Source organism: Piliocolobus tephrosceles, chromosome 19 (genome assembly GCF_002776525.5).
Source record: "Piliocolobus tephrosceles isolate RC106 chromosome 19, ASM277652v3, whole genome shotgun sequence".
In the NCBI taxonomy this organism is placed as follows: domain Eukaryota; kingdom Metazoa; phylum Chordata; class Mammalia; order Primates; family Cercopithecidae; genus Piliocolobus; species Piliocolobus tephrosceles.
Genome location: NC_045452.1, coordinates 31896184 through 31908121, shown reverse-complemented (window position 1 = coordinate 31908121; position 11938 = coordinate 31896184). Strand labels below are relative to the sequence as shown.

General features: G+C 57.7%; 2 protein-coding genes across 3 annotated transcripts in view; one reads left to right on the top strand and one right to left on the bottom strand.

The window, feature by feature from the left end:
* Window positions 1-8225, bottom strand: part of CRELD2 (cysteine rich with EGF like domains 2) — a 10018-nt gene extending 1793 nt beyond the window's left edge. Inside the window, exons 1-9 of the mRNA XM_026448141.1 lie at window positions 7943-8225; window positions 7482-7564; window positions 6979-7089; window positions 6572-6663; window positions 5075-5251; window positions 4170-4265; window positions 2284-2367; window positions 1213-1308; window positions 104-244 (exon numbers count right to left, since the gene is read on the bottom strand). Coding sequence (XP_026303926.1) covers window positions 104-244; window positions 1213-1308; window positions 2284-2367; window positions 4170-4265; window positions 5075-5251; window positions 6572-6663; window positions 6979-7089; window positions 7482-7564; window positions 7943-8071 — 1009 coding nt within the window. The 5' untranslated portion in view covers window positions 8072-8225. The remainder of the gene's footprint in view (window positions 1-103; window positions 245-1212; window positions 1309-2283; window positions 2368-4169; window positions 4266-5074; window positions 5252-6571; window positions 6664-6978; window positions 7090-7481; window positions 7565-7942) is intronic.
* Window positions 8226-8388: 163 nt separating this feature from the next.
* Window positions 8389-11938, top strand: part of ALG12 (ALG12 alpha-1,6-mannosyltransferase) — a 20582-nt gene continuing 17032 nt past the window's right edge. For both annotated transcript variants that reach the window (XM_023222215.2, XM_023222214.3), the window contains exon 1: window positions 8389-8570. The gene's annotated coding sequence lies outside the window, so the exon portion shown is untranslated. The remainder of the gene's footprint in view (window positions 8571-11938) is intronic.

Genomic DNA, 11938 nt, shown 5'->3' with positions numbered 1-11938 from the left:
CCGTGTGGAGAGAGCCTGTGTAGAGGGAGCCCGTGTGGGGGGCAGCCCGTGTGGAGGGAGCCCGTGTCGGGGGAGCCTGTGTGGAGGGAGCCGCGCCACTCACCAGCCTCTGCCGGCGGCACACAGGCATCTTCAGTTTCTTCGAAGCCGTCAGGACACACGCAGACGTAGCTCCCTGGAGTATTGTAGCAGTTTTCGTTTTTCCTCACACAGGCTTTTTCTGCTAGTGAGCACTCATCTACATCTAAAATTAAAAGACTCCGTTTTAATAATTACTTCACTTAGCAGATGCGCAGCAGACTGTGAAACTCATTCATTCAGATTCACTCACATAAAGAAAGCACAACGATGACAAACGTCACGTTACAGAAAGGAGCAAAGGTCAGGAAAGGCTTCAAGAGGGCAGAATTTCATGTCTCAAAGTTGGGCCCTCAACTGGTAGAAAATGCAGAGAAGAGACCTCCAGGTGAGGCTGGAAGGCTGGCATGCGCCCAGGAAGCCCACTTTCTTTTCTTTTTTTTTGGAGACAGAGTCTCGCTCTGTCGCCCAGGCTGGAGTGCAGTGGCATGGTCTCAGCTCACTGCAAGCTCCGCCTCCCGGGTTTACGCCATTCTCCTGCCTCAGCCTCCCAAGTAGCTGGGACTACAGGCGCCCGCCACCTCGCCCGGCTAAGTTTCTGTATTTTTAGTATTTTTAGTAGAGACGGGGTTTCACCGTGTTAGCCAGGACTGTCTTGATCTCCTGACCTCGTGATCCACCCCCCTCGGCCTCCCAGAGTGCTGGGATTACAGGCTTGAGCCAATGCGCCTGGTCAGGAAGCCCACTTTCTCCACCTGGATTCCAGCCACACCCAGGCTCACCCAGGCAGCCCACAACCATGGCAGGCCTGGCCTTAAGCCTCGAGGCAAGCACCACCCAGGAGCTGGAGAGAAAGCAGAGGCTCTGGACCTGGGGAACGAGGCCACTGGGGAGAGGCTGGTGCAGCAGGGCCATCCACACCGGGGTCGGCCATGCAGAGTCCGTCCCCCACCCCTACTGCTTCTGCATCTCATGTGGACTTCAGGGTGAGTGTGCAGTGACCCTGGGGAGCTGCGTCTGCAGGATGGTTCCCATCCCTGGCAGCACCTCCTGGGGCCATTCACATCATGGTCCCTTGGGAAGGGTCCACCTGCATCCAGCACAGACCCCGTCACTGACCTGCATGTCACTGACCTGCACACTGTCCATGCTCCCTCGCGTAGCCGGGGATACACTCTTTACAGTTTCCTGGGCCTTCCCCTGTGCAGCCCACACAGCTGGAGTCGCACTCTGCAACAGGGAGCCAGCGTCAGAGCCTCGCACGCCAGGGAGCCAGCGTCAGAGCCCCACACGCCAGGGAGCCAGCGTCAGAGCCCCGCACGCCAGGGAGCCAGCGTCGGACCCCCGCAGGCCAGGGAGCCAGCGTCAGAGCCCCACACGCCAAGGAGCCAGCGTCAGAGCCCCGCACGCCAGGGAGCCAGCGTCGGACCCCCGCAGGCCAGGGAGCCAGCGTCAGAGCCCCGCAGGCCAGGGAGCCAGCGTCGGACCCCCGCACGCCAGGGAGCCAGAGTCGGAGCCCCGCACGCCAGGGAGCCTCCAGCATGGCTTCCAGTGTAGTGGCTCACTGAGGGTCCCGCTGTCTGCACTCCCAACAGTGAAAACTGCCCGGGGCTGTCACAGAGGCTCCTGCGTGCTGCTGGGACTGGGGATCGGCACAACTCAACTCTTCTGGGGCACTATGGCCCTAAAAGACACATTCCCCTGACTGAGCGATTTGGAAATTAATCCAAAGAAAATCATAAGGAATGTGAAAAGTTTTACCTTCAAGAGTAGTCACAGTTGATAACAGTTGAAAAATTATTATGATGTAAATGTCCAGCAATAGACATTGTTTTAAATGTATGAAACAACAGCATGCTCCAAAATCATGAACACGATGGAGAAACCACAGGACGCAGGACAAGCTGCTGGGTGGAAAACACCTGACAGACGCGGCGGAAAATCCCACAGGGCACGTTGCGGGCGCGCTGGGGGGCACGAGCAGGGTGCGCTCTCCGGGGAGTTCGTGGGTTTTTAATTTTCTTTAACTTACTTGAATTTTCTGATTTTCCTGCAGCAAATACCTATGACTTATTCTGCCACACTAAGTGTTCTCAGAGCAGGCAGGATGTATATAAGTGACGCTAAGAAGTCATAAGCGAACGTTTACAAAGGCAGCAATGAAACCCAGGAGGCCCCGAGTGCAGGCCCGCCCGCTTGACCCACCTTCGCACGTGTAGGAGCCGTTGGCATTCTTACAGAACTGTGCGGCGCTGCAGGGAGGTGTCTCGGCCGCACACTCGTCCACATCTGGAACAGAATGGCACAGCTGTGAGCGGCCCAGGACGGCCTGGCCAGGGAGCAGGAGAGGAACGATCACAGCCTGATAGAGCCCACGGCCAGGACCGGCTGGGGAAGGGCAGGGAGGAGGGTAGCCCCTGGGGGAATCATCTCAAATGCCCTCCTCGGAGGTCCCATGTGGCAGGGGAGGGGATAAGGCAATGGCCAGGCCCTGTCCTTAGAGAGTCAGTGCCAACTGCGGCAGGGGCCCCATGAGGATGGTGACGCATCGCGTGAGGGTGAGACACTGAGAGCCTCCACACCGCACGCCCCCACATCCCTCTCCCTTCTCCCTAGAGCTGTGGAACCTGCCAGGGGCTGAGCTCCAATTTTTTTTTTTTGTTCTTTTTTCTTTTTTGAGACAGAGTCTTGCTCTTTTGACCAGGCTGGAGTTCAGTGGCGCGACCTTGGCTCACTGCAAGCTCCACCTCCCGGGTTCACGCCATTCTCCCGCCTCAGCCTCCTGAGTAGCTGGGACTACAGGTGCCCGCCACCATGCCCGGCTAACTTTTTGTATTTTTAGTAGAGATGGGGTTTCACCGTGTTAGCCAGGAGGGTCTCGATCTCCTGACCTCATGATCCGCCTGCCTCAGCCTCCCAAAGTGCTGGGATTACAGGCTTGAGCCACCACGCCCGGCCTGAGCCCCGAATTTGCCTGAGGCCAAGAAGCCGCTAAGAGGTGAAACCAAAAGCCAGGCCTGCAGAGGGAGGGGGCAGCCCAGCCTCCACCTGCCCACTCGGCACCTGGACTGCGGGAAAGCCACAGCTAGTCCCAGACCGTCCCCATGAAGCCAGAGCCTTTGGCTTCTCCAGAGCTCGGAGGTGCTGCAGGGCTGGCTTTGTAAGTGCTGTGCCCATAACCAGGCTGGCGGGAAGAGACACAGCAGAAGCAGGTGATGCCCACCATGTGGGGGACAGGGTGGGGTGAGCATAGCACAACGCTGGAGATGCCCAGAGCTGGCACCACGTAGAACCTGGAGGCCTGTGTTAGGAGGTGACGTCCCCTCCTGGCTGAGCACTGCCAGGTACACAGCTGGCTTGTCACACTGGTGTGAGTGGGGGGCCGTACCCCTGGACAGCAGGAGCTTGTGGGCAGCCCCCTGCCACCCTGAGCTTGCCGTCTGCGGGGAAAAGGCAGTTTCCATTGCACATGACAGCAGCATGGCCCTGCCCTTCTGCCTGCTCCCAGACCTGGCTGTGCCACTGTGCCCTGCCCCTTCCCACATCCCCCGGGACCCACCAGCCTCCGCCACCATGGGTGCAGCCAGGACCACCCTGATATGCCCCATCCGTGTGTCTTCTGAAACCCGCACAGAGGGATACAGCTGGCCCCCTGCCGGCGGCCTCCCTCCCAGGAACACCCTTGGGTGAGTTCCCAGGCGCTGTCGGCCGACTGGGGGCAGCTGGCACCACAGGTCCACAGCCCCAGGGCCACCTGACAGCAAGGACACTGTGGCCCCGATGCCTGCCCAGTCCAGAAGGTACGAGGAAAGTCCCGTGATCCTTCCTGACCCATGCGTGGTGGGTTGAGAGGTGTGCGAGCCTAGGGGTCCACTCAACGATCCCCTTCCCATGACTCAGAATGAGCAGAGATGGGGAGGGCCGTGAACCAGGAGCAGCTGGCGGGATGGGGACGCAGAGGCTGGGCAGAAGCGGACCTTGGGGAGCCCCCACCCCCTGACCCTTCCTCACCCACACAGGTGCCCTCCTCCACCCCCGGACCCCTGCTCACCCACGCAGGCACCCTCCTTCACCCCCGGGCCGCTCCTCACCCACGCAGGCGCCCTCATCCAGCACCCAGCCCACTTCGCACTCGCCGCAGTCTCTGTTGGTTGGGCCTGAGCACGTCTTGCAGGACTCGTCGCAGGCTGGAAGGCAAAGGCGGGCCTGGGTATGAACCCCGCTCTCAGGTACCAGCTTGGGGACAGGGCTCGTTTAAAAGTGAGGAATTTAAGGGGAAAAAGCAACATGGGGTTTTCAGTGCCCATGAATTTAAAATTCTCAGCAAACCAGGACTCCAAGGAATTTTTAATAACCTGGAGAAGGCAGCTATCCATACTCTGGAGCTGTAGCCTGGCTGGGTGTGCGTGTTCCGGATCCATGCGTGCCCCATGCCACGCCAACATCCAAGAGACAGACGGCAAGGGGTGTAAGAACCGGAGGCCGGTCCTGACTGGCCATCCACAGGTCCGTCTGCCCAGAATAGCCTAGGGGGCTACCAGCCAACCATGCACTCATGTCCAAGATGTCAACACACCCAGAGTTTTCCTACATATCAGTGACAACCAGGGAGAAAACGTCCTTTGGAAAGATGCCACTCATAATGGCCTGCAGGGATCTGACAGGTGCTGCTCTCCGGGCTGGTGCGGGGCCCACACGGCACCTCCAGGACCTGTGCACTGTGTGGCCCATCACCACTCAAGGTGGGGGCAGACCTCGAACTAGAGAGAAAGGGGAGTAGCTTCTCCCTTCCGGGGGCTGTTACGGGACAGGAAGCGCCCCTAACAACCTCTGCCTCTATTCTCTGACGTTTTCATTCATCCTTCTGGGCCCCCGAAGCTTCCCTGGATATCCAGGGTTAAGATATCAACAGGCCCCTGTTCCCATCTAGGCATCTCCAGCAAGGGGCTGTTGTCATCCTGCCTCACCCCGGGGCCGGCCCAGGCGTAGCCCGTACCTGTGCAGACGCTGTGGGTCTCGTTCCGGAGCGAGCTGAAGTAGCCGTCCATGCAGTCGGTGCACAGTGGGCCCTGGTACCCCACGTGGCACCGGCAGGACCCGTCACCCTGTCTGCTGCCGTCTCCGCTGCAGTGGCCATTCCCGCTGCAGGGCCTCTGGGACCCACCCTGGCACGCTTTGGGGGATACAAAACCATGCTCAGAGCACACCTGGTGGTGACTGGTGGGGTGTTCTCACACAGAGAGAACGCACTGCACCCAAACCCTGTATGATTCTGAGGACGTACATGAGCCTGCAGGCTTGGAGTGGGTGTTGGGGGAAACTGATTTCCTGGGGTCTGCAGGGCTGGCGGTGGATGGCCTGAGTGGAGCAAGCCACAGGCTCCTGGACTTCACTACGGCCACGTGCTGCATGATGACATTTAGGTCAACAAGGGACCCTGCATGGCACAGCTATCCCCTAAGATGATAAAGCTGGGCAGCTCCTATTGCCTAGTGACATCACGATATGCCTTATTACCTGTTCTATGTTTAGATGTATTCAGGTGACACATTCTTATCACATGTCACAATGGCCCACAGTACTCGGGACCCTCACGTGCCACGCGGGTGTATGGCCTGGGAGCAACAGGCCCTGCCAGGCAGCCTAGGTGCGGAGCGGCTGCACCACCTAGGCGTGTGAAGTGCACTCTGCCATGTTTGCACCATGACAAAATCGCCTAACGATGCATTTCTCAGAACATGCCTGGTCGTTACACGTGACTGCACTTTGTGTGGCTTTGGGCAGCTTCAGCTGAAACATGGTGATGGGGACACCGATGCATCAGGGGTGGAGACTGCAGGGAGACCGGGAACATCAGCTGCAGCCTCCAGTGCTCGCCAGGGATAGATGCAGAGGCTGGCAGGAGGCTGACGGGGGGCAGGTCGGGGGTCTAAACCTGAAACTTCTGCTACCTGATCCTGCTTGACCACATGATTGCCTTTTATAAACGTTAAACCGTGGCTTCAGTTTCTGCACACTTCTTCGCAGAAGAGCCCTGTCCTGCAGCACCCATTAAGGCTCAAGGCCGTGCACCCAGCCTGATAGACACCTACTGCCCTGGGCTCTCTGCAATGGCAGCCACAGAAGCCGTGGTGTGGTCACCTCTGTGCACACGGGGAGAAGCACCTGGACAGGTCAGTCACGACAGACTCTCAGGTGAGTGGACTCAGCTGTGAACAACCTGAGTCAGTGAACCCCTGAGTTAACAGCACAGCTGGGATGACATACTCAGAGTTATACACTAAAGCGTGAGGGGAGCGGTGAGGCTGCAGCGGGAGGGTGCGAAGTGCTCCAAGTTGTGTTGGGGATGGGGGAGGCAGCCGTCCGGTAGGGTCCCAGACCCTACAGAAAGCTGATGTCCCCCAGGTCCCCTCTGTGCTTTCATCCCCCAAGAATTGTGAGAGGAAGAGGGGAAGTGACGTAGGAGATGGGATTTCCCTAAGCAGAAACGCACCGAGACAGTCGGGACCGTAGGTTCCTGGAGAGCAGCACACTTTCAGCGTCTTCACACAAAACCACTCGAATAAGTCAGGATACTCGTTCTTTCTGAGGATGGAGGAAAACATTCACCGAATCCCACCAGACACGGCTCTTTAATACAAACATGCAGCTGAACATAACATAGGCTCTAGGGTATTGCAAGATCCAGGAAACAAGAGTCTAGGTGTGGACAGAATCTTCTCGTTAATTTCCTGGTTTTGATCACTGACTCTGGTGATAAAAAACACTAATGCAGGGATAAGGTGGGTGCAAGGCAGGTGGGAGGTCCACACTGTTCCCGTACCTTTCTAAGTCCGAGGTTATTTCAGATTCTAAGTTGGAAAATAAAAAGTATCTTCTAAGAGGTTTTAAGGCACTCACAGCTGCAGCCACCAGGCCTCCAGGTGTTCCTCCTGCGCCTCCAGCATCTGGTTGCATTCGAAGTCGCTGCTCTCGCACAGCCCCTCCAGAATCTCCAGCAGGCGAATCTCACTGAAACACAGGCCCACGCGGCTCACGGTCAGCGCCACAAGCCAGTGAAGAAAAATCTGAACCAATACACCAACCCGGTTGCAGGCGCAGGGGGCCGGGATTCCAGGCAGAGAGAGTAAGGGGACCCCACTGTCAGGGGGCCAGGAGAGGTTCACACAAGTGGGGCTGGTGTTCCAGTTTACATTTTGAAAAGCCACTGTCTGTTGAGGGGGTAGGGACCAGAGCAGAAGCTGGAAGGCCAGAGGGGATCCAGCCATTAGTCCTCAGGCAGAAGCCGAGGCAACTCAGACAGGTGACTGGTGCCTCGGGGACCGCTCTGTCTCCCTGTTATTAACACAGGCACCAAAGGCAGGGCACGGCCAAGACCGACAGGGCTGCTCCAGAGCACCCACCTGGACTTATACTTGGACAGCGTCTTTTCCTCCCAAGCCGTGTTCCCGCCGCCAAAGTTCTTCTTTGCGGTGTCCACCAACCCCTGCGAGGAGACAGTGCCCATAGGGCTTGGTACCACCTGACCCCCCGCCCAGGTGAGGGCGACCCCAGGTCGAGGGTGAGGGGACCCCAGGCCCATGGTGGGGTCAACCCTGGGTCCACGGTGGGGGTGGATCCCGGGTCGAGGGTGAGGGGGACTCCAGGACCACGGTGGGGCGACTCTGGATCGACGGTGAGGGGGACCCCGGGCCCACGGTGGGGGCGACCCCGGATCCAGGGTGAGGGGGGCCCCATATCTAGGGTGAGGGGGACTTCGGATCCAGGGTGAGGGGGACCCCGGGCCCAAGGTGGGGCAACCCCGGATCCAGGGTGAGGTGGACCCCGGGCCCACGGTGGACGACCCCGCCCGGCCCCTGCCCACCTGGTTAAACTTGTCCACCAGCCCCCGGCACCGCTGGCAGGGCGTCGGCTTCTTGGCGGCCTCCGGCGCGGGCGGCAGCAGCAGTAAAAGCGGCAAGAGCCCCAGCGCGGCCCGGCGCGGCAGGCACATGGTGGGTATCACTGCGGGCAGACGCAGCCGGAGCTCCAGGTCCTGCGGCCGCGCGGCTCCGGCCTCCCGGCCGCCCACCCGCTCCGAGCCGCGCCGGCCGGTCCCCTTGGCTACTTGACGGTGCCGGCGAGGCCCCGCCCCGCTCGCCAGCCCCGAGCCGCTATTGGTGGATGGGACCCGCCCCGGCCTGATGTGGACCAATCCGAGCTCGCCACGAGAGGCGACCAATGGGAAGGCCCCGGGTCAGCGTCCCCGGGGAGGCCGGGGGCGGGGCGTGCAGGTCCAACCCCGCCTCCCGCGCCCCGCCCCTTGCGCGCAGCCCGCGGCGGCCATGTTTACTCAGGGCACAGAGGGTCCTCGCGGCCGCAGCGGCCGGGGTTGCGGTGGCCACTTTAGATTGGGGCAAAGGCTTCGCTCTGTTCCGTTTCCGCCGTCCCGCTTCCTGCCGAGGCCGGCCAAGGCAGCCGCGTTCCAAAGGACGCCGCCGGGAGCTGCGGAGGTCAGTGCGCGCTGCCGCGACCGGGGCCCTCAGGCGGGCGCGCGGCGAGACCAGGGAGGAGGCGGGCGGGGGCGCGACCCGAGCTGGCGCTGGCGTTGGATTCCTGAGACCTCACCGCGTATGTCCACGCGTCACAGCCCGGTGCTCCTTACCTGGGACTGCGCCCCTCACCTTGGGCCGGGCTCCCCACCTGGGCTGGACCTCTCACCCTGGGGTCGGACCTGTCACCCGGAGGCTGGACCCCTCACCTGGGGCCGGACCTCCCACCTGGGGCTGGGGTCCACTCAGTGTCTTTGGGGGCTGGGGAACTGCATTTCTACAGGCGCTTGAGGTGATGAACACTTGCTAATGTTCAGGAACCCCTGGTTTAAATTAGGGGAAATGTGCAGTGTCTGGATTTCACAGAACTCCTGTCTGGAAGGAAGGAGTGCAGATAACATGGCTTTTCCTGGTCTTTGGTGGGCAGCAGCTGTGATTTGCATCGGATCATTTGTGTTTCCTGCTGAAAGGCTAATGATTATTATTAGTAATAGTAACATCTGGGCCGGGCGCGGTGGCTCATGCCTGTAATCCCAGCAATTTGGGAGGCTAAGGTGGCCGGATCACCTGAGGTTAGGAGTTTGAGACCAGCCTGGCCAATGTGGTGAAACCCTGTCTCTACTAAAAAAATACAAAAATTAGCCGGGCGTGGTGGCACATGTCTGTAATCCCAGCTACTCCGGAGTTTGAGCCAGGAGAATCGCTTGAAGCCAGAAAGTGGAGGTTACATTGAGAGAGATCACGACACTGCACTCCAGCCTGGGCAACAAGAGTGAAACTCCGTCTCAATTAAAAAAAAAAAAAAAAAAGTAGCATCTGATTTGACCAATTTCTTTTCTTTTCTTTCTTCTTTTTTTTTTTGTTGAGACGGAGCCTCACTCTGCCACCCAGGCTGGATGGAGTGCAGTGGTGCGATGTCAGCTCACTGCAACCTCTGCCTCCCAGGTTCCAGTGATTCTCCTGCCTCGGCCTCCTAGAGTAGCTGGGATTACAGGCACCCACCACCAGGCCCGGCTAATTTTTGTATTTTTAGTAGAGACAGGGTTTCGCCATGTAGGCCAGGCTGGTCTCGAACTCCTGACCTTAAGCAATCCGCCTGCCTCAGCCTCCCAAAGTGCTAGGATTACAGGTGTGAGCCACCATGCCTGGCCTGATTTGACCAACTTCAGTAGAGGCCTTAAAATCTGGATTGATGGGGCAAGAGAGCCATTGCAGGTCATTCGCTAATCTGAAATGCCATTGTTCTGTAAACCACCATTTTAAAGTGTCATAGCCAGCTGGGCGCGGTGGCTCACACCTGTAATCCCAGCACTTTGGGAGGCCAAGGTGGGCGGATCACTAGGTCAGGAGATCGAGACCATCCTGGCTAACATGGTGAAACCCTGTCTCTACTAAAAAATACAAAAAAAAAAAAGCCAGGCGTGGTGGTGGGCGCCTGTAGTCCCAGCTACTCGGGAGGCTGAGGCAGGAGAATGGCATGAACCTGGGAAGCGGAGCTTGCAGTGAGCTGAAATCGCGCCACCGCACTCCAGCCTGGGCGATAGAGCGAGACTCCGTCTCACAAAAAGTAGAAAAATAAATAAAAAATAAAGTGTCATGGCCTGGGCCTGTTTTAACCTGTAGGTGCTCCCGAGGCACCTGTCACTTTTATTAGCCACAGCTGCTGACCAGCTGCCGAGCAGAGTGGACTAGTGCAGGACAGCGTCCACTCACCCTTGCCCAGTGGGGGGTTGGTCATGGTTTTCGCGCTTGCCAGTGTTGACTTGGTCTTCCCATGCTTCTGGCAGAGAATCTGGACTCACCTTTGGTCTTCTCATACCTTCGAAAGTTGAAATCAAAGCACGAACATATTTTTTGTTTGAGATGGAGTCTCACTCAGTCGCCAGGCTGGAGTGCAGTGGCGCAATCTCTGCTCACTGCAACCTCTGCCTCCCAGGTTCAAGCAATTCTCCTGCCTCAGCCTCCCGAGTAGCTGGGACCACAGGCACCCACCACCACGCCTGGCTAATTTTTTGTATTTTTAGTAGAGACGGAGTTTCACCATGTTAGCCAGGATGGTCTCGATCTCCTGACCTTGTGATCCACCTGCCTCGGCCTCCCAAAGTGCTGGGATTACAGGAATGAGCCACCGCTCCCGGCCGCTGGAACATATTTTTAATAAGCACGTGAGCTGGTGTGATGAGATCCCTGTGTAAGAGTTTTTACCTATTTCTTCTTCGGCAGCCTTGTTGAGTGCCTACTGTGCAGCAGGCTCTGCTGATTCAGCAGTGAGTCCACCAAACAAGCCCTGCCCACAGGATGAGTCCAGCAGGGAGGTGGCAGAGAGGCAGCCTTCAGGCTACAGAGGCTGGGCTCTGTCCTTGGTGCTGAGGCTGCACTGGTGGGAAAAATAATCCAGCATCAAAAACCCCCCACCGTCATAAAGCTTGTGTCTTAGCAAGTGGGAGACAGCTGAGTGGGCACTCCCTCGTCTGGTGGACAGTGACTCCTAACCTAGCGCTTCAGCCTTTCTCTTTGATACCAAGTTTTTTAAAAAAATTTTTTATTATTTATTTATTTTCTTTTTTATTTCTGAGGCAGAGTCCTGCTCTGTGGCCCAGACTGCATTTCAGTGGCACAATCTTGGCTCACTGCAGCCTCTGCCTCCGGGACTCAAGCGATTCTCCTGCCTCAGCCTCCCGAGTAGCTGGGATTATAGGCACGCACCACCATGTCCAGCTAATTTTCGTATTTTTAGTAGAGACAAGGTTTCACCATGTTGGCCAGGATGGTCTCGATCTCCTGACCTCATGATCCGACCACCTCAGCCTCCCAAAGTGCTGAGATTACAGGAATGAGCCACCGCACCTGGCACCAGGTTTTTATATTTGGCAAAGGAAAGAACTGCATACCATTTTAGTCATTGTAAAATTATTAAGACTTTCTTTTCTCTTTCTGTCCACTCCCTGCCCACCATATCAAATAGGGTCCCTCTTCCTTCTAATCTACAGATTTTCTTTTGGTTGCCATCATTGTAGACTTCTTAAGTCTCCATTCGATCAAACGGTAGTTTTGGCTGGGCACGGTGGCCCATGCCTGTGATCCCAACACTTCAGGAGGCCAAGGTGGGAAGATTGCTTGAAGCCAGGAATTCCATACCAGCCTGGGCTACAAAGCAAGACCCTGTCTTTATAAAAAATAAGAAAACTTAGCTGAGTGTGGTGACCCACACCTGTAGCTGCAACGACTCAGGAGGCTGAGGCAAAAGGATCCCAGGAGTCTGAGGCTGCAGTGAACCACGATCACACCACTGCAGTGAGCCACGATCACACCACTGCAGTGAACCACGA